This window comes from Podarcis tiliguerta (genome assembly GCF_965153285.1).
Source record: "Podarcis tiliguerta genome assembly, chromosome: 16".
NCBI lineage: Eukaryota > Metazoa > Chordata > Lepidosauria > Squamata > Lacertidae > Podarcis > Podarcis tiliguerta.
In genome coordinates, this window is record NC_139549.1 from 39,805,064 (window position 1) to 39,825,305 (window position 20,242).

Sequence of the window (20,242 nt, forward strand, 5' to 3'; positions counted from 1 at the left end):
GAAAGGGTGCAACTCTGCACATGGTCAGAAGCACACTGTCATTCCATTGTTCCTCCTGTCACAGGGCACAACCCCTCAAGCTGAACATAAATTATCTGGGCTTTAGCTCTATTGATTACAGCCACAAATTAATAGTATCATTATTTATTATTTATTAAATTTCTACACCACCCTTCACCTGAAAATCACAGGGCAGTTTACAATATAAAAACACAAAAGACATACCATAATAACAAACAAAGACCATAACATGGGTGCCCCCCACCCCCAGTATTACTATTTATTAAATGTTCTGTGCCCTTCCCTTCTGTGCCGTTTTGCTAAAACGTCGCCAAGGGAACTCACAATATTCAATGCCTTTGATCAGGTCTTGGAAATAGAAGCGCGCCTGGTCTTCAGTCAGAGGTTTCAGATTTGGGACTTCCATCACAGGCCTGCAAAGGTGAAACACAACTTGGCCTCAAACGCAAGACTTTGGGCAGGTCTGGAGGCCCCACCCTGCAACCAGATAGAGAGTCTGTGGAGGATGAGGCAGACCCTCCACAGAGCAAGGGCCTTCGGGCAGCAGGCGGGGTCCCCTGGAAGCACCGCATAGGAACCCCTCAAAGTCTCTGCCTGATTAATCCACTGGGTCACTAGGCTTCTGCAGACTTGGCAGCTGCAATACCGGCCTCTGACCAGAGATGGCACTGAAGTGCAGCACACTGGCAGTCTCCCCCTCTGGCAAGATACTACGCTGGTGAGTCCCGAGTTCAAGATCCCTTCCCAGCGCCTGAGGGACCCAGAGCTCTTAAATCTGCAGAGCCTCTGGAGCTGGGGGTGGGGCTTCCAAGCATAACTTTTGGAGCAGGCATAGGCAAACTCGGCCCTCCAGATGTTTTGGGACTACAACTCCCATGATCCCTAGCTAACAGGACCTGTGGTCAGGGATGATGGGAGTTGTAGTCCCAAAACATCTGGAGGGCCGAGTTTGCCTATGCCTGTTTTGGAGGAACAGACAAATTTACATGTATGAACCCAACCAATTTACACAACCAGTGTTTTTTTCCTGGGGGGATGCAGGGGTCCATATATCCCTAAACATTTTGTGGCTCTTTGTACTTTTGTCCATTTACTGCCTTTATTTTTCCTGATTTGAACTATAAAATGCTGATTTTCTTGAGTTAAAATGAGAGTACCCCTAAACATTTCTTTAAAAACAGAAAAAAAACACTGTACTACATAACCAATGTTGTGCCTCCAGATGTTGTGGAACTCTACCTCCCCATTATCTCAAGGCTGCATGGGCAATGGTCAGAGGTGATGGGAGCTGCAGGCCAGGACTTTGTTTTCTCAACACAGGATTCTGGTGACTTCGGCGCATAATTTAATGCAATTACTTCTTTATGCATGATTACTGTTGTAAGAATCATATGAGGTGTGCCTGGAAAGAGGTATACTGTATATACCGGTACATGCCTTAAATACATAATTTAAATCCATCTTAATTCTGCATAGTGCACCCCAGCTACAGAGTTCTAGGATGAGAGAAAGGCTTTAGAGGCGGAGTGATTTGGGGAAGGAGAAGGAATTAAGGGAGGAGGGGGGAGAGGGGGGAGAAGCTCTTGCAGATAGGAGGCAAGGAAAGTTGAAAAGGAGACGATAAAGGGGGGGGGGGGTGTTCTGTGGGTCGTCCTAAAGCCAGAGGATAGACTGCAAGACTGCAAAGTCCTTGGAGCAGCAAACTGCCCCCCCTCCCCCGCAGCGCTTCTCGCTTGCTCTGCAATACATCCTGTATCTCAATGAACTGTATAAATTAATAAACAATCATAATCTTACCCTTTCTTCACAAGTTCAAACACTGAAACACAAAAGAGACCGGTTATTAGTTATGAGGAGAGAATACTAACAGGAGAGAACAATCCTGCCTTTTAAATCATTAACTTTCCAGGCAGCAAAATCTCAAATTTTAAATACAGCATCAAAAAGAAAGACTTACATTCTGAGAGCTTATGAGGTCATGGCTGATCAGTGTCTGGAGAGGAGGCTAAATAAGGCTCAGGTCACACCTAGCGCCAAATCAGGGTTTGGCGCTATCAGCAGTAGCCCTTTGCATGCATCCTCCCCTCCTGTCACAAACTCACTTAACGCAATACCTCCTGGCAGGTAGCAAAGCCAAAGTTTACCATTACATTGAAATGATTGTGTGTCCTTTGCAAACCAGGACCACAGGCCTGTTAAACTATAGTTTGCAATTGTCCTGCAAACCCTGCTTGCAAATCAGGGTTTGATTCTGTTCTGCAGAGCAAGTGCAAACAATGGTTTGCTAGTTCAGATGCAACGGTAAACTATGGTTTACCATAAACCAGACAGTAACTAATGAAGCAGTGTATATACAAGGGTTAGGATGTGGCATTATATATAAACCATGGGTAGGGAAAATGTGGCGCTCCAGATGATGCTGGGGTGCAACTCCCACCAACCCTGACCATTGCCCACGCAGCAGAGGCTGATGGGAGTTGTAGTCCAGCATCATTTAGGGGGACACAGAGTCCCCATCCTTTATATTAATCAATCTTCAGTTGCCCCAAGTTTCTTGAAGGAATAACTGGATGTAAGTAATATACACATTTTTTGTTTCTGTACAAATTGAAAATTATAAAGATGAGGAATTCACTTAAACTGGTGACCAAGTCGAACATCTGTAGTCAAAAACATCTGGAGGGCGCCAAGTTGGTGAAGGCTGCCCTGGAAGGATGGTCCAAACAATCAGTTATGCTTTTTAAAAATTAATTTTTATAAAGCCTTTGATTTTTTTAAAAACTAACTTGAAACAAACACCAGATGGAGCACAGAGGGAGAAAATACTGAACTGCTGTCCAAGATCTATTTTAGACCCTCTTCCATCTGGAAGTGTTCACTTGCATAGGCAGCGCACGGAACATCTTTGAGTACTACAGGCACGGATGGGCAATTCTTAACATCAAGTCCCACTCAGTGCTTAGAAGAAGAGGAGCGGGCAGAAAAATGGAGGGTTGCAGCAAACAAGTGTGTATTTTACTCCCCCCCCCCCAAGACTGCACGTGTTTACCGCATAGGTGCACATACACAGACACATGTATAGGGCTGTTGTTAGTCCATTTGAGAATCTTTAATTTAGCTTTGAAAATGGAGCCGACAAAAACTGGAATAATAGAATTGTCAAGTTGGAAGGAACCCAAAGAGCGCAACCCCCTGCGATGCATTATTAGTGTGCAAAACAATTTACTATCCTCCTGTGAGGTTGGCCACTGATTTCTGTGTCTTGCATTAAAGCATAGGATTGTGGTTCTAAGAAGGCTTTTATTTTATTTGTCTTCTACCAAGAGGAACAGAGCGATCTACCCCTCCTCTGCTATCTCTCTATATTTTTGTTTTCTTAAGACATGACATTTACTGTGGGAAAAGTTAAAAAACTATCATTGTCCACCACATGGGATTCTGTTGTGAACACCTAAGATGCACACAGCAAGAATCACATATCACAACTTCTGGCCAAATGACACCTAGGTCAATCTTCAGTCATTCCAAACATCCTGAAGACAGAAGGTGACTGATTTGAGATAAAGCAGCCATGACTTATCTTTCCTCAACTTGGCCTGCAGTGCTGGTTATTTTATTGGACTGAGCTATACGCCATATTCTGTTTATCCAACCCTGGATTGTAACACCTGCCTGGGGTTCTCAGTGCTGCTGAGCCATTTCCATCTGAGCGGCCATAAAAGTAGGAAGGTTATTAGACCCTTAGAAAACACCTGCCTTTCTGCACCAAGGGGAAAGAAAATACAGCAGATGTATCTCATCTGGGATGAGAAATCTGGAGACGATGTCAGATAGAGCTTTAATTTTGATCCTGGCCATGGAGAAAGGGGCTTTCCTTCCTCTCCATCTAGCACAGAAACAAAGTGGAAATGGGGAGCTCCATCCTGCTTCCACTGCCAGCTCTCTCATTGGGATTCCTGGTCGCCAATGGCAACCAGGTGAGTGGCTCAATACAAGGCTGCTCTAGACTTCACCAGCTATCTCAGGTACGTTTTTAGTGCTTTTGTGCCATTGAGGCTGCTTGCCTCTGCACTGTCCTGCACAGACTGGAAGTGAAGGAGCCTCTTTCGGAGGTGCATAGCAAAACGGGTGGGAAGAGGAGCTGGTTACCCATGTACAGGTGGTCTTCACTGGGGTCATCTAGCACCTGTTGGGGGGGGGGAGAGAGAGAAAACAAGTGAGGGACAGAGCATGCATCTAGATTCCCGTAACTAGCTTACTTTAAAAACAGCAACGCAGTATACCCTGATAGATTAAGGTTATTGATGTCCCATAATTCTTTTTTAAAAAATATATTTTTATTAAACAATTTCAACAAAACAAGTTACCAATCCAATGGTCAATTACATTATTTCCCCCCCTTTTTTTACTCCGCCCTCCCCATCCCTCCCTCTCCCTCAGCTCCCTTCTCTGATTTGTTTGCACCTGTTACTCTCTGCATGTTAAAAATTGTACATATCATTATCTTATCTGTCATATATTCTATTAATAAATTTATGTATGTTTATTCAAAACCTGCCAAGGAGTCCAAGTCATTTTTTTAAAAAAAATAATTTGTAAAAAGTTCCCAATCTTCTTTGAAGTCACGATTGCCCTTCTCACGTAATTTGTATGTCAATTTGGCCTGTTCTGCATAACTCATCAGTTTTTCTTGCCACTGTTCTTTCGTTGGGATTGATGTCCCATAATTCAAGGGGGGGGGAGGTATTCTTGCCCTGAATTCCTGCTTCAATCTGATTAATCAAAATGGCTGGCACCTTCTGCTGATGACTGACTCTGCCTCCTCCCTTACACCCAGGAATCGCACTGACATTTCTGATGCAATACCACCCTCACCTCCACTAACTTCACTACGTTTGGGTGGTCGAGTTTTTTCAAGATGGCGATTTCTTGGTAGACCTGCTCAATGGGTCCTTTGGGTTGGCAGAAGCCTTCCAGGGGGGGCTTGGCACCACGAGGAGGAGGACGGCCTGCGGAAGACAATAAGGAAACGCATGGAGGGTTGGAGGGTGAGGAGGGCTGGCACATGTGGGGTGCTCCTAAAAGGCTGGGGGCTGGATGTATTTATATAGTTGATTTCTAGCCCACTGATTCCTAGGGCGGGTTACAAAAGATAAAAACCCAGGGCACAGAACAGGACCAACAAATTCGTGTAAGCCAGAAGAGCAGTTAAGGAAGTCAAAATAGAACAGTCAGCACAATCTCTAGATCTGTCTTTATAACCCAGTTACTTCATCCTTCTGCAAGTATGCTAATTCTATTAACATCCAACAAAAAACATAATGAAATAGCCGTGGTTTCAGTTGGCTCCAAAAGGCAAAAAAAAATGGTGCCAAAGAGGGCATTCCAGAAGAATGACACCACCACAGCAAAGGCCCCTCCCATGTCACAACACAATGTGTCCCTCCCATTTCTGAAATGCTGAGAAGAGCCTCCCTGAGGAGAAATATTTCAGTCCCAAGTCATTCAGGGCAGGCGCAGAGAACCTTTCGCCCCACCAGATGTCGCTGAACAGCAACTCCCACCATCCCTAGCCATTGGCCATGTTTGCTGGGGCTGATGGGGGTTCCAGTCCAGCAACATCTGGAGGGCCAAAAGATTAGCCATGCTTGGTTTAGGGATTTTTAAGTCACCACGAGCAAAATGGGGCCCAGAAGCAGAGCAGGGAACCATCGCAGATCCTCCCGAATCAGGCTTCTGGTGGCCCCATCCTGCACTATTGCAGCTTCTGGACTGTCTTCAAGGGCAGCACCATGTACAGCACATTATAATAAGTGTTGTTGGTTTTATGGGGGTACTCAGGGGTACTCAGTACATGCATCTTCCCCTCCCCGCAACTGTTAAAAGTGTGGCACTGACTGTAACAACTTCGTGGTGAGGACTTGGGCTGGGCAATATCTGGTTTTCTTTTTTTTCCTTTTTTATAATAATTTTTATTAATTTACAACAAAACAAAACAAAATATACAATATTTTCACATTCAAATATTCAAAGTCTTTCTTTTTTTTGGACTTCCTTCAACTTTTCCATAAATCTTTCATAGTCTTTATTAGTTTACGCATTTCTTGTCCTTTATATTGTCATTGTTTGAATCTTTTCCCTTCGTTTCCTTTAGACAATATCTCTCATATTTTCACAGTGCTCTTTTAAAACCTTCTAGCGTTATTTCGCCTTCACTTATATTTTCCAGATAATCAACAAATTTTCCCCAGTTTTCTGTAAACTTTTGGTCTCTTAGGTATCTAATCTTTCCTGTCATCTTGTCCAATTCAGCGTAGTCTAACAACTTTGATCTCCAATCTTCCACTGTCGGTATTTCTTGTTGTTTCCATTTCTATGCCAGTAACACCCTTGCCGCCGTCACTGCATACTGGAAAAACTTACTGTCCTTTCTTTTAACCTCTTTTCCTATGATACCTAGCAGAAAGGCTTCTGGTTTCTTTGTAAAAGTATATTTTAAAATCTTTTTCAACTCATTATATATCATTTCCCAGAAGCCTTTCACTCTTTTACATTCCCACCACATATGATAGAATGAACCATCTTTTTCTTTACATTTCCAACACTTATTGCAAGTCTTATACATTTTTGCTAATTTTACTGGTGTAATATACTACCTATAAAACATTTTCATGACATTCTCTTTCAGTGCCGTACATGCGGTGAATTTTAAGTTCTCCTTCCAAAGTTTTTCCCAATCTTCAAACTGAATATTATAACCTATGTCTCTGGCCCAGTGTATCATAACCGATTTTACTTCCTCATCTTTCAAATTCCACTCTAATAACAAATTGTACATTTTCGACAAGTTTTTACCTTCCTTATTTACTATCTCAGACTGGAATACTGAATCTTTGTCTGCATAGCCACATTCTTTAACATCCTTCCTAAACATTTCATTTATTTGGTAGTAATGCAACCAATCATATACATGTTTTTTAACTTGTTCATATGGTTTCACTTTCCACTTTCCACCCTCTTTGAATAAGAGTTGGCCATATGTTACCCATTCACTTCTCATATTGGTTCTCTTTACACTCATAACTTCTAGTGGTGATAACCAGTGTGGTATTTTAGGTTCTAATAGGTTTTTATATCTATCCCAAACTTCAATTAGTGGACCTCGGAAAATGTGGTCTCCAAAACCTTTATGTACCTTCTTTTTATCCTTCCACAAATACGCATGCCATCCAAATCTATTATCATATCCTTCTAAATCCAGCAGTTCCTTATTGTCTAGTTTTATCCATTCTTTCAACCAGCAAAGACATGATGCCTCATAATATAATTTCAGATCTGGCAGGGCAAAGCCTCCTCTTTCTCTTACATCTGTTAGTAATTTAAATTGAATTCTCGGCTTTTTGCCCTGCCATATATATCTTGAAATCACTCTTTGCCACTCTTTAAAAAGTCTAATCCCCTTAATTATAGGGATAGTTTGGAACAGAAACAGCATTCTTGGCAATACGTTCATCTTAATTGTAGATATTCTTCCCCAAAATGAGAATTTCATTCTTCCCCACACTTCCAGGTCCTTTTTTATTGCATTATTGCATTCCACACTGGTACATAATTATTTTGGAACAAATCAATATTCTTTTGTGTCAACCATATTCCTAAATATTTCACCTTTTTAACCGCCTCTATTTCAATTTGCTGTTGCATTATTTCAATTGCACTTTGATCCATATTCTTCACAATCATTTTAGTTTTTTTCTTATTTAATTTAAAACCTGCCATTTCTCCAAACTTCTCCATTTCCTCTATAACTTCTTTAGCAGTAACTGTAGGTTCTTCTATTGTAACCACCAGGTCATCTGCAAATGCTTTAACTTTATATTCATTTTGACCTATCGTAACCCCTTTTATGTTTTCGTTTTGTCTTATTGAATTCAGAAGGACCTCTAACACCGTTATAAATAATAGTGGTAAAAGTGGACATCCTTGTCTTGTTCCTTTCGAAATTTTCAATTCTTCTGTGATTACATTATTTATTATAAGCTTTGCTTTTTGTTCTGTGTAGATTGCCTTGAAAAACTCTTCGCCAATTTCCATATGCTCTAAATTTTTAAGCATAAAATCCCAAGCTATATTATCAAATGCCTTTTCTGCATCCACAAACATCATCATAGCTTGTTTGTCAATCCTGACAGACAGATATTCCATGATATTAATTATATTTCTTAAATTGTCTTTCATCTGCCTGCCTGGAAGAAAACCAGCTTGGTCCTTATGAATGTAGTCTTGTAATATTCTTTTCAACCTCCTTGCAAGTATTCCTGCAAAGATTTTATAGTCTGTGTTCAGCAATGAAATTGGTCTATAATTTTTAACTTGGGATAAATCTGAATCTTGCTTTGGTATAAATGTAATATATGCTTCTTTCCAAGTTTCTGGGATGTCTCTTTCTTTTAAGATGTTGTTCATCACTTCCTTCAACGGTGTTGACACAATTGATTCCATTTCTTTATAGTATCTTGCGGTGAATCCATCTGGCCCAGGAGCTTTTCCCCTTTTTAGATCTTTTATCACTTCTTTTATCTCCTCAATTTCTACTGGGGTATTTAACAGCTGTCTTTTCTCAGTCGGGATCGTCTGCACCTTTTTCTCTTTTAGGTATCTCTCTATTTTCCTCAAGTTATTTCTTTCTTTTTTCTTAGGGCAATATCTGGTTTTCAACATTGTGATATATCATTGGCTAAACATTGTGATGTACATATACATATATCACATCTGAAATCAGGATAGGGGCTGTGTAGAGGCACTGGCTGCCTTCACGCTTTTTCCCATACTGTGATTTTTGCACAACACACAATATGATTCACAATATATTGCCAGGTTAAAAATTATGAAACAAATATCACAATATGGACTTGAAACCAGTTTTGAGCTATATATTGTCAGGTGCAAAACTATGAAACCAATATTGTGATATGCACTTCAAACAGGTTTTCGACAATATGTCAATATATCACCCAGCCCTAGAGAGTTTCAGCACCTTAAAAAAAACAAAAAAGCACTGACTATAGTCATCTCATTCAGAGATTATCGGGGCAGATGGGGCTTGTCAAGCTGGGAAGGTAACCCATCTAGGAGAAGGAATACTCTGGTCCTAAACCTCCGCTGCCTTGCAGGATATCTTTGGGAGAAGAAAAGGCTCAGGGGTAAACCCTCCACAAATCCAGAGTGTGAGTGTCTAAAGCGGTTGGATGGTGCCTTGTCTGTCTCCTTCTGGCAACTCCTGCAGCCAAGCTGGTGCCAAATATATTTCTCTGCTTTCCTTTGGACCACATCTGCATGGCCAAGAGGGGGGGGGGTCTTGTCGTCTGAGCAGTCCGGGACCTCCATGCACACTGCCCAGGCTGACACCCCCAGGGATGTCACTTCAGTGCTGCTAACTCAGTGCTTTGACTTCACCCCCAAAGGCACACTCCATTGTCTCTCAAGACAGACGCCAACAAAAGGGAGGTTATGGGGAGCTGCTGTATACATTGGCCCATCTAGCTTCAAACTGTCTGCACTGACTGACAGCAGCTCTCCGGGTTTTCAACTGTCTCAGCCCTGCCTGGAGATGGAACCTGGAATTATCTGCATGGAAAGGGGAATGATCTACAGCTGTGCTTCTAGCATAGATACTTGGGAGGCGGATCCACCCTTCTCTCTCCCCACTTCATTCATTCACTGCGCTGCCCTCCCCTATCCCAAAGCCTTAGGAAAGGCCAACGCAAGCATTCAGACAGCACTTTCTTTTAGTCCTCACTTACGTGGGAATCCCGCTTGCCTCATCAGCTTCTTCTTGGAAAGCACTTTCATTGCCTGCAAGAGAAATCAACACAGGCACACACACAATAAGAGGACACAGGAAAGGGTCAGTGTGTCACCGTTAAAAAGCATTTTGTATTTTTAAACATGTTTTTAGTAAGTTGGCAACCTGAATAAGCAGAAGCGCTAGGGCCAACTTGTCTACTGTACCTGGAAACTTAATAGACTAATATTTCTTAGAGACATTTATGTATATGAAATATTCACTTACAATGCTTTTAAAACATGTACCAAACCTCTTTATTCTATTCTACCCTCTTAAAGGTTAAGTAAAGCTGCATTTTTAATCCAGCTGGATTGAAAACTTTGAGCTTTGAAGAGCACTAACAAGTAACAAGAGAGCAACAGGTGATGAGTGTTCCTTAAGAACTCCCACCGCCGTCAACTGCCACCCCCCGCTCAGGACTGTTACTCACATAGTAGGTGTTGTCATTTTCATTGTATGCCAGCTTCACAACCCCGTAGGAGCCCTATGGAAATGCAAAACAACCAAATCAAAACACAGACAAATTGCCTCCCTGCATTGCAGGGGGTTGGACTAGATGACCCTTGGAGCCCTCCCACCTCTCCAGTTCTATGATTCTGCAGGAAAGGCAATCACACCAAGCAAAACACAAGGACTAAAGCTATTAGACCAAGGGTATTTTGCGTTATGCCATGCCACCCACTTCCCAGGATTGATTTTGTGACTGTCACCCACAGCACTCTCTCAAAATCTGAAATGTGCTCCCGGGTCCCAGAAGGCTGGTGGCCTCTGAACTAGAGGGCTGAATCTGGATGTTGCTTTATTAGCTTCCCTTTCATAACCTTCATTCTCACACAAATGTGTTGGGCTGGTACAAAGTCCAGCTTCAGCCCAAATACTCACACAACAAATCTGCGGAGATAGAAACAACATAATCACCTTTCCAATTTCATCTTTCAGCGTATATTGATTTAGCTGCACACAGTCCTAAAAGAAAAGAGGAAGTTGGAAACAAAATGAGCCAAGCACATGCTGAAAATAAAAAGGATGGCATTTACTTTTGATCCATTTCTCTCTTGGGAATGGGAGAAGCCGACGGTTATTAGAAATGGGACCTGCGACAAAATGTTACAATGTGAAGTAAAGCTGTTCAGGATTCCCTCACTCTATTCCCACTGCTCTGTTTTCCATTCTGTGCTAAGAACAGTCTGCTGGCATCCTGAGCCAAACTCCTGAGTCAATTTTAAAGTGTCTATCAAGCACTAAACAATTTGGGACCAGAATATGTTGAGGGACCACAGTCGATATCACCACAATCTACAAAATGGGTCCTTCTGACTGTGCCACAACCGACAGAGGCTCATCTGGCAGGGGTCTGGTGGAGGGAAGGCCTTCTCTGTTGTGGTGCCTACCATGTGGAAATTTCTTGCTGTTGAAATCAGGCAGGCACCAGGTATGGGAGCATCCATCATCTATTGAAGACGGAACTGTGCACCCAACCATTCCTTAACTGTTCTCACTCTTAGGGTATACCTGAAGGAGCGTCTCCACCCTCGTTGTTCATCCTGAACACTGAGGTCCAGCTCCGAGGGTCTTCTGGCAGTTCCCTCACTAAGAGAAGTGAAGTTACAGGGAATCAGACAGAGGGCCCTCTGGGCAAACGCCTGGTGGAACACCCTCTCATCAGATGTCAAGGAGATAAGTAACTATACAGCCTTTAGAAGACAACTGAAGGCAGCCCTGTATAGGAAAGTATAAAAATGTTTAATGTTCTATTATGTTTTTATATATGTTGGGAGCTACCAATAGAATAGAACCTCGGTTGTCGAACATAATTCGTTCCGGAAGACCGTTCGACTTCCGAAACGTTCGACAACCGAAGCGCAATTGCCGGTTGGCAAAATCCATTGAAAAAATGGAGAAGCTGTTCGACTTCTGAGGCACGTTCAAAAACAGAATCATTCATTTCTGGATTGTTGCTGTTCGAAAGCTGAAACGTTCAACTGCTGATGTGTTCGACAACCGAGGTTCCACTGTATATTTTATATATATAATAATTCCCCCCCCCCCCCATCCTTGGAATTGTAGTTTCCCTACCTTACCAGAGCTACATTTCCCAGAACACTAAACAAATTATAGTCCCCAGGACTTTGGAGAAATCCACCTACTTTAAATGAGTGTTACACGTGCTTTAAACGCATGGGAAGTTTTTGCTGCTACTTACTTTTTTTTTAAATTGGGTACTGTTGTGTTTTTATGATGTGAATGACTTTGGTATGTTTTAGGACCCTAGGATTCAGTAGGAAATTGCTGCAGAGGAGGAAAATATTTGCTAAGCCTCTAGTACAGCTGATTGCTTATTAATCTGCTTCGATTACCTCCCTCAAGCAACCTCTTCTCATTCTGCATAAACACATGCCTGTGTCCTCATCTAGCCATCTCACGGAAAGGCAGTGCCTCTCAGCATCCTCCTGGATGCTACCCAGACCAGCCAGTCCCTTGTCAGCTGACCTCCCCAGCCTTTGGCTCCGCAGCAGAAAGCTGGTGGAGAGCCTTGCCAAGGCTTGGTGGGGTAGCCCAACATGCTGCCCCCAGGGGTTCAGGACTCCAGCTCCCATCGGCCACCGCTAGCATGGCCAATTCCCAGATCTCTCTGTGGCAAATCCCACAAAATGCTATTGCATTAAATCTGCAGAAGCAGAGAAGAGGTAAAAATACACTCAGTGGCTTAAGCTGTACTATTTGGGTAATAAAACACCATTTGCCATTACTGTAGTTTATTGCCACTTGAAAATCTCCTTCGGTTCCTAGCAATAATATTTGAGTTTTATTACCAGAGAGTGGGTGAAGAGGTGGCAATCTCTCTGGCCGCAAAGGAAGTCCCAAGGCTGACGAAAGACAGATAATGAGGAAACTGAGCCACACAATAGCGGAGGAGGAACGCTGAGGCAGTTGGAATTAAACAAGTTGTAAAAAGTCTTCCCTGCCAGCGTTATAAGCATCGACCCTCGAAACAGAAAGCCACCAGCTTTTATTATGTTTTAAGTTTATGGCCTGCCATTCACTCAAGGCAGATCTTGGGCACCCGGCAAAGAGCATGTATGCAGCCTCATAGAACCACCATCTGAACTCTACTTAAGACCAGAGAGTAAGCTGTCCTGCTCAGCTCACCTCAGGAGAGACTAGGTAATCAAGCTCATTGTCTCCCTGCCGCTCTACCTGAGCTCAGGGTGTGAAGAGGCTAAGCTGCTTGCTCTCACAAGCCACTAGACCAATAAATGAAGAACTTTCACCACTCAAGGGCATGTTTTAAAGGTCAAACAGCCTATATTTCCATCCTTTACTTTGTTGCATATTTTGCAATTTTTAATCTCTGCTGAGGTTCTCACACCAAAGAGTGCTCACCCCAAACAAGGATCTTGGCATCCAGGAATTCTTCCTTTACTTATTATTTTTTCCTTGAACCAAGATGAAAGACTTGGGTCAGGCTCTCCCAAATGGCCCTGCTCCAGATGTTTTGGACCATAACTCCCATCAGCCCCAGCTAGCTGATGGAAGTTGTAGTGCAAAACACCTGGAGGGCAACAGTTTGGGAAAGGCTGATGTGGACCCAGGCCCTCCTGACCCCTCCAACTCCTCCTTTCTTCCTTGCCTGCTCAACTAAACTTTCCATGCGCTGCATAAAACATGCAGAGATTCCACGCTGGGAGCTGAGCTGTATTAGCATAAGTGCATCTTCTTTCTCTAACACATAACTGAGAAAGACTGGGCTGGAGGCATCGTTGCTGCCACCCACCTCTGCTTTTAATCAGCCGCTGTTCTCGCCATATATAGCTTTGCAAAGAGCATCTGATTTTCTTCCTCGTTTATCTTCTCCCCACCCACAGCCATCGCCAACCTCGCACATCCCTTCTGCAACAATAACAGCAGAGAACACAAAACCCAGGGATAATACATTTGCACAGTGGTTCAGGCAGGTGGGGCCGGTTCTCTGGATCACAGCAAGAAAGGGCAGAATTTGGGGCCTCAAGTCCCCCAGGGCCCCCCACTTAAAAGTCCTCAGAAGCTGGAAAAAACCTTCAACTAATCTACAGCAACACATAAAGGTTTTGTCCTCCCTTTCACTTCAGACCAGTTTTATTAGACCACAACTCCCATAATCCCTGGATCACTGGCTATGCTGGCTGACTGGGGATAATGGGAGTTGTAGTCCTAAACATCCGGGATAGCACCAGTTTGGCAAAGGTTGTGCTAATATGATCCCACCCAGTGGTGGTGGAAGCCTCTCCAGCACCTGGGGTGGCATACCCAGGGGTTGGGCAAACCACCCATAGGGGCGGGGGCATGGCACCCATGGACAGGGCGTGACGTGCCGTTAAGGACGGGACAGGGGGGAGGCAGCGGGCGGACAGAGTGGAACCTGCGGGCGCCCAAGACGCATGGTTCGGGCGCACTGCAGGTCCAGCCACCTGCCATTTTGTCATTCCCCTCGGTGGGGACACCCGGGGCAGGCCGCACCTACCGCCCCCCCCCTTGCTATGCCCCTGAACCCACCCCATCCATTCAACTCTCATAAGAGTCACTAAAGAAAAGCATCCTAGTATATTTGCTCTTTACGGAATGACAGTGGTGAGGCACTGGAGTTCTTCCATTCAAATGACCCTCACAGCACCCTGCCCACCACCACAGAGTGCTTTGAGGGGCTGCTGAAAAAGAACACTCTTATTGGGTGCAGTATCAGTTCAGACTTAATTAAACAACGGAGGAAGTGTCGTCCTCCGACACACCTAGGTCAGTGTGGAGAGGCTATCTTGGTACAGACTGAAAGCATAAGAAGAAATATTCTTCTCCCTTTTCCCATTTGTTTATGATGGACTTATATCAATCTGTTTTGTGCTACAAGTCTGTGAGAACTCTGCAAGCTGCACTAACGTAACAATGCAAAGGAAGTTTGGTTAACTCCTGAAATCACATGTTCTACATTTCGGTAATCCTACCACGAAACATGCACTGAAGCTTTCCATCCATTCCCAATAACACCTCACACACACCCTCCAACCTTTTTCCGATGAAAATAGGCATGTCCTATTCCATAATAATAATAATTTTATTATTTGTACCACGCCCATCTGACAGGGTTGCCCCAGCCACTCTCGGCAGATTCCAACATAATAAAACATTAAACATTAAAAAACTTCCCTATACAGGGCCACCTTTGGTTGTCTTCTAAAGCTTATATAGCTACTTATCTCCTTGGCTTGGGGGTTGCATAACTCCACACCCTCCAACATTTCTCCAATGAAAATAGCAACATCCTAAGGTAAAGGGACCGGTACGTGGGTGGCGCAGTGGGTTAAACCACTGAGCCTAGGACTTGCCGATCAGAAGGTCAACGGTTCGAATTCCCACGACGGGGTGAGCTCCCGTTGCTCAGTCCCTGCTCCTGCCAACCCAGCAGTTCGAAAGCACGTCAAAGTGCAAGTAAATAAATAGGTACTGCTCCGGCGGGAAGGTAAACGGTGTTTCCGTGTGCTGCTCTGGTTCGCCAGAAGCGGCTTAGTCATGCTGGCCGCATGACCCAGAAGCTGTACACCGGATCCCTCGGCCAGTAAAGCGAGATGAGCGCCGCAACCCCAGAGTCAGTCACAACTGGACCTAATGGTCAGGGGTCCATTTACCTTTACCTTTAAGGTAAAGCGGGACATAGCAGGATCAAATCAGAAACCAGGATGGCTTCTGTAAATCCGGGACGGTCCCTGCAAAATAGGGGCCCTCACACACACCCTGCAGCTACCACAGAATTCCCTGGAATACTTTGGTGTCGTTTACAGAATCACACACCCAGTATTGAAACTGTCAGATATCACTTCTCTTACTTGCAATCCTGTGATAGAAACTCGGTGGGATTCTATTGTCGGCCTCCGGGGCAGACGAGGCGAGGAATGCGGAGACGTGACGGGGGAATAAGGAAGAGAAGGATAAATGTAGCGTCCATTAACGCCCTCGCCATTACCAGGAGACTGGACAGACTGCGACCTTTCCTGGAGAGAGAGCTTGCGACTTGAAAGGTTCAGTTTGTTTCGAGGTTCCCTTGTCTCTCGCAAGGGGCCCCCCAGAGCACCGCCAGGAAAAGCCTCCTCTTCGAATCCTCTGGGGTCTTGCGCCACCGGCTGCTCCTCGCAGGGCTCCATGGGCTCCTCATCCTCCTGCTCGTCCCGCCCGCCCTGCGAAGGCCTGGAAGCAGGGTCATACTCCGTCACCACCACGAAGGAATCCATCTTGCCCAACTGGGTAGACTTCAGGGCTTGCAAGCAATGCGGAAAGCCAGCAGCCTCCTGCTGCTTGCCAAGCTCATTGTGGGAAACGAGCCTTTTGGCGGTGGCAGGCCTGCTGGAGATGCATGTTGGCATGGTGCGCTGGCCAGCTTCATCCCAGTGGGGCAGCTACATCCATCGTGTGCTGGGTCAAAACAGAAGCAAAACCATTAGCAGGACGGAAGAGGACTTGCCTCCCACATGAGCAGGTGGATTTGCTGGTCAGTCTTTGCAAAGAGCAAATGGGGAAGTTTTGGTCCCACAGCAGGGGTGGCAAAACCTCAGGGCCAGGGGCCAAATATCTGGACTAATCCCTGCACCCTCGTCACACCCCTAACATGTTTTTGCCTGGCTGGAAAGTGTCTTTGAACTCATACCTGACTGCCTGGAGGATACCGTATTTTTTGCTCTATAAGACTCACTTTTTCCCTCCTAAAAAGTAAGGGGAAATGTGTGTGCGTCTTATGGAGCGAATGCAGGCTGCGCAGCTATCCCAGAAGCCAGAACAGCAAGAGGGATTGCTGCTTTCACTGTGCAGCGATCCCTCTTGCTGTTCTGGCTTTTGAGATTCAGAATATTTTTTTCCTTGTTTTCCTCCTCCAAAAACTAGGTGCATCTTATGGTCTGGTGTGTCTTATAGAGTGAAAAATACGGTAGTTTCTCTGTGTAGAAACTAGTCTACTGTACAAATGTGACATTTATGTTTGTTGCTGCACCCACTATGGATTGTGGCCCTGCTCACCCACAAGTTCCCAGAAGGTGTCTGTGGCTGCCATTCTTGTCCCATGGGGTCAACTGAGAAAACCACAGCTTGGATCTTTCCTGAGATGAGGAGGCTGTCTTCTCCGGACGTTTCTGGGTTACAACACTGACCACAGGTGGAGGGGAACTGGAAGTCCCCAAAAGAAACCTAGGGAGTCTATTCCCTGACAACTTGGGAAATTCAAAAAACGAAGCCAGATTGCTCAAGTGGAACAATGTATTTCTACATCACATGCATAATGCTGAAAAATAACTTTGGAAGAACAATCTTATACAGCCTACAGCCTATATGATATATGAATGCAAACATTAATGTTCACAAATAATGCATACCTTCACATCAATAAAGGACAAGGAATGCAGATAATTGCACAAAAGAATTATATTCTGTCAGGACCAGCCGGGATGTTTTGCTGTCTGGCACAAAAGAGAAAATGGAGCAGCTGCTCCGCCTACACAGGTGAATGATGCGCTCCTTGGAGTCTGGATCTGCTGCCACCTGAGGCAACTGCCTCTCTGAGTCTCATGGGGCAGCCGGCCCTGGGTTCTGCACTGTGCCAACCAGGCATTTCAAGCTATAAAGTCTCTTTCAGTGGCGTACAAAGAAAGAGGGGCCTCCGTGCGTGAGCCTCAAAATGCAAAATCGTATTTGTTCTTTCATGTGCAATACTTTGCACACACAAAAGAGGTGATCACTGCTTTTCTAAAGCACAGCGACCCTGACAGCAATTTGTCCTCAAACCATGCTTACCTTTATAATACCAACCTGCTCCTCCTGTCTCCAGAGTTACTCCACCCGCCTCTCCCATATCTGCATCATGACAATCCCTGCCAGCCTTGTCCCTTTCCTGAAAGCCCAGAACAACTGCTGAGAGGGAGGGGTGGAGCTCTCAGTGTCAGTTCCCTCTTAAATTCAGTTCTTCACACTTCTGTAAAAATTTGTATTCCTTTTTCTTTTCTGTTTAAATTCTCATGAACATTCATCCACATTCTAGAGTGAATTTCTCATAATAAGCACATATTTGTGCGCAATTTCTCCTAACAGAATGCATTTTTGGTATGTTGTTTTCCCTAATATATGCATTTGTATGCAACTTTCCTCTGGTACTGTATATGCTGTTTGTAAACACTGGTTGGTTAAAGGACTGTATCACAAATTTCACACAGAATTTTCACAGAATGGCTGTGCTTCAGTTCTCGTACTGTTTCACAAGAAAGTGTGAATCTGATAGATTTGGCTTTAAATGCAAACCAAGTCAAACCCCCCCCCTTCCTACTTACTTTTTAAATTATTATTTTCAAAAGACTTCTGCCATTTGTGGATTATACAAAACACCAACTCTTCTGGATATCCAAAACACCAACTCTTTCAGGTGTGATTCTGCCTCTTCAGGAGGCAGGATCACAGCTGAAAGTGGTGGAATGTGGATGGAGCCCTGGAGAAAAGCAAATGGTTACAAGTGGGAGCCGGGTTGAATCCAGCAGGTCAGGGACAAAGCCACCACCATTTCTGGTGGGTTGTGAGAAGCGGGATTCTAGACAGCTCAAAACTACTCACTTGGCAGAACAGCTTAACAACTCAAAATTGACAAATTCAGGGTAACTGGCAGTCTTAATTGCCAGTTTACAAGTGCAATCTATAGATTCTGTGCTAGGGATCTGAACAATATTTCTGAAGCAAGAAAATTAAATTCTCCAAGGTGCATAATGCAAGCATTTGCTTATTCAGCATGATTTACTTCATTCCTGCTAATCATAGGGAGATTCAGCATACAACTTTAGAGTGACTTTCAGCCAATGTCATTTATTTCTATCCTGTATAACAAGCTGGAACAGAGGATGGCAGCTAAGATTTGTAAGGGGTCTGGAAACCAAGCCTTATGAGGAACAGTTGAGGGAGCTGGGTATGTTTAGCATGGAAAAGAGAAGACTGAGAGGAGATAGGACATCCATCTTCAAATATCTCAAGGTCTGTCACGTGAAGATGGAGCAAGCTTGTTTTCTCCTGCTCTGGAGGGTAGGACTCGAACCCATGGCTTCAAGTTACAAGAAAGGAGATTCTAACTAAACTTCAGGAAGAACTCTTGCTGTCAGAAAGAGTGGTTTGACAGTGGAAGGGACTCTGTCAGAAGGTGGAGGTCTCTCCTTCCTTTACAGGTTTTTAAGCAGAGACTGGGTGGCCATTTGAGATTCCTGCATTGGTTTGAACTAGATGATCCTCAGGACCCCTTCCAACTAAAAAATTCTATGACTCTATCAGCTGCTGCTGTTGTCCGAATCAGCTCCAAATCAGCCTAGAGGTGGCCCTCTCCTGCCTGCCTCCAGTGACTGTTACTCAGAGGTTAGGCTTGCCATATGTCAGGAAAATTCCTGACATGTCACTCTCTGGGTGTAAAAATGGCAAAATGTCAGGAAAAACCCAGACGTATGGCAACGCGATGAAAAAGGCAGAGGAAACAGGGTTAGGTTTCCCAAAAAAAGAAGCTTAACAATTTTGTTGGGGTGCTTAAAAATATGGCAACCCTATCACAGGTAGACTGCTTCTAAGACTGAAGGCTCCATTCTTAACTATCATGGCTGATAGCTTTTGACGGTGCAATCATGTTTACTAAAACGTATGCCCCATATATGTGCATACATGCAGCCTTAGTCACGATGCACTTCATAAAACCATTCCCCCTAAAGTTCACCTTGAGGGTCCCTTTACAGCAATGACATGCTATAATAACTATTATTTTCTGAATTCCCAGGTTGTCAAAAGATCATCAGCAAAAATAGGGAAGGCAGATCACATGCAATTGTTTCCTCCCCTGCCCACACTCCCCCCCTTCCTTGTCATACTTAACACTTTGGAAAGGCAGTCATTAAAATTAGAGAGACACTTATCTAAAATTAAAATTCCTGTTAAAGCAGTGCCCTCTGGCCCAGCAACTCTAAATCAGTATAGCAGAAGCTCCGTGTCAGTTATATGGATATATATTAAAAGCGGGTGGCTGGTAGAGGCAAAAGTCTTTGTAGTTGCACAGTTGCTTTTTTCAGACACCAAATAAAATGCATGAAATGCAACCATTTTCCCCTAAAGTAAAAAGGGCTGGTTGCCACCACCCTCCATACTGCCCACCCTCTTGCTTCATTTGACATGCTAAAATTAAAGTGGGAAAAGGCAATGTAGTTTGTAGCAGGAATACATTCACACACACCAACAGCAAACTCAGTTCTCTGACTGCCGCTTCTTAAGGGACCAAAAATACACCATCCAAGCACTAGAGAGAGAGAACAGCAGCCTAAAGGGACTGCAGGATTACACCCTCCAGCACAC

General features: G+C 44.2%; 1 protein-coding gene across 24 annotated transcripts in view; it reads right to left on the bottom strand.

Moving 5' to 3' along the window:
• CAMKK2 (calcium/calmodulin dependent protein kinase kinase 2) overlaps positions 1 to 20,242 on the bottom strand; it is a 63,985-nt gene that overhangs the window by 20,238 nt on the left and 23,505 nt on the right. For all 24 annotated transcript variants that reach the window (XR_014506218.1, XR_014506219.1, XR_014506220.1 and 21 more), the window contains 8 exons: positions 15,724 to 16,306; positions 10,787 to 10,834; positions 10,299 to 10,352; positions 9,825 to 9,876; positions 4,897 to 5,030; positions 4,171 to 4,207; positions 1,819 to 1,840; positions 346 to 434 (listed from right to left, as the gene is read on the bottom strand). Coding sequence is in view for 18 of the 24 variants with exons in the window: in XM_083419052.1 (XP_083275178.1) it covers positions 346 to 434; positions 1,819 to 1,840; positions 4,171 to 4,207; positions 4,897 to 5,030; positions 9,825 to 9,876; positions 10,299 to 10,352; positions 10,787 to 10,834; positions 15,724 to 16,257 (970 nt within the window). In the remaining 6 variants the exon portion in view is untranslated. The remainder of the gene's footprint in view (positions 1 to 345; positions 435 to 1,818; positions 1,841 to 4,170; positions 4,208 to 4,896; positions 5,031 to 9,824; positions 9,877 to 10,298; positions 10,353 to 10,786; positions 10,835 to 15,723; positions 16,307 to 20,242) is intronic.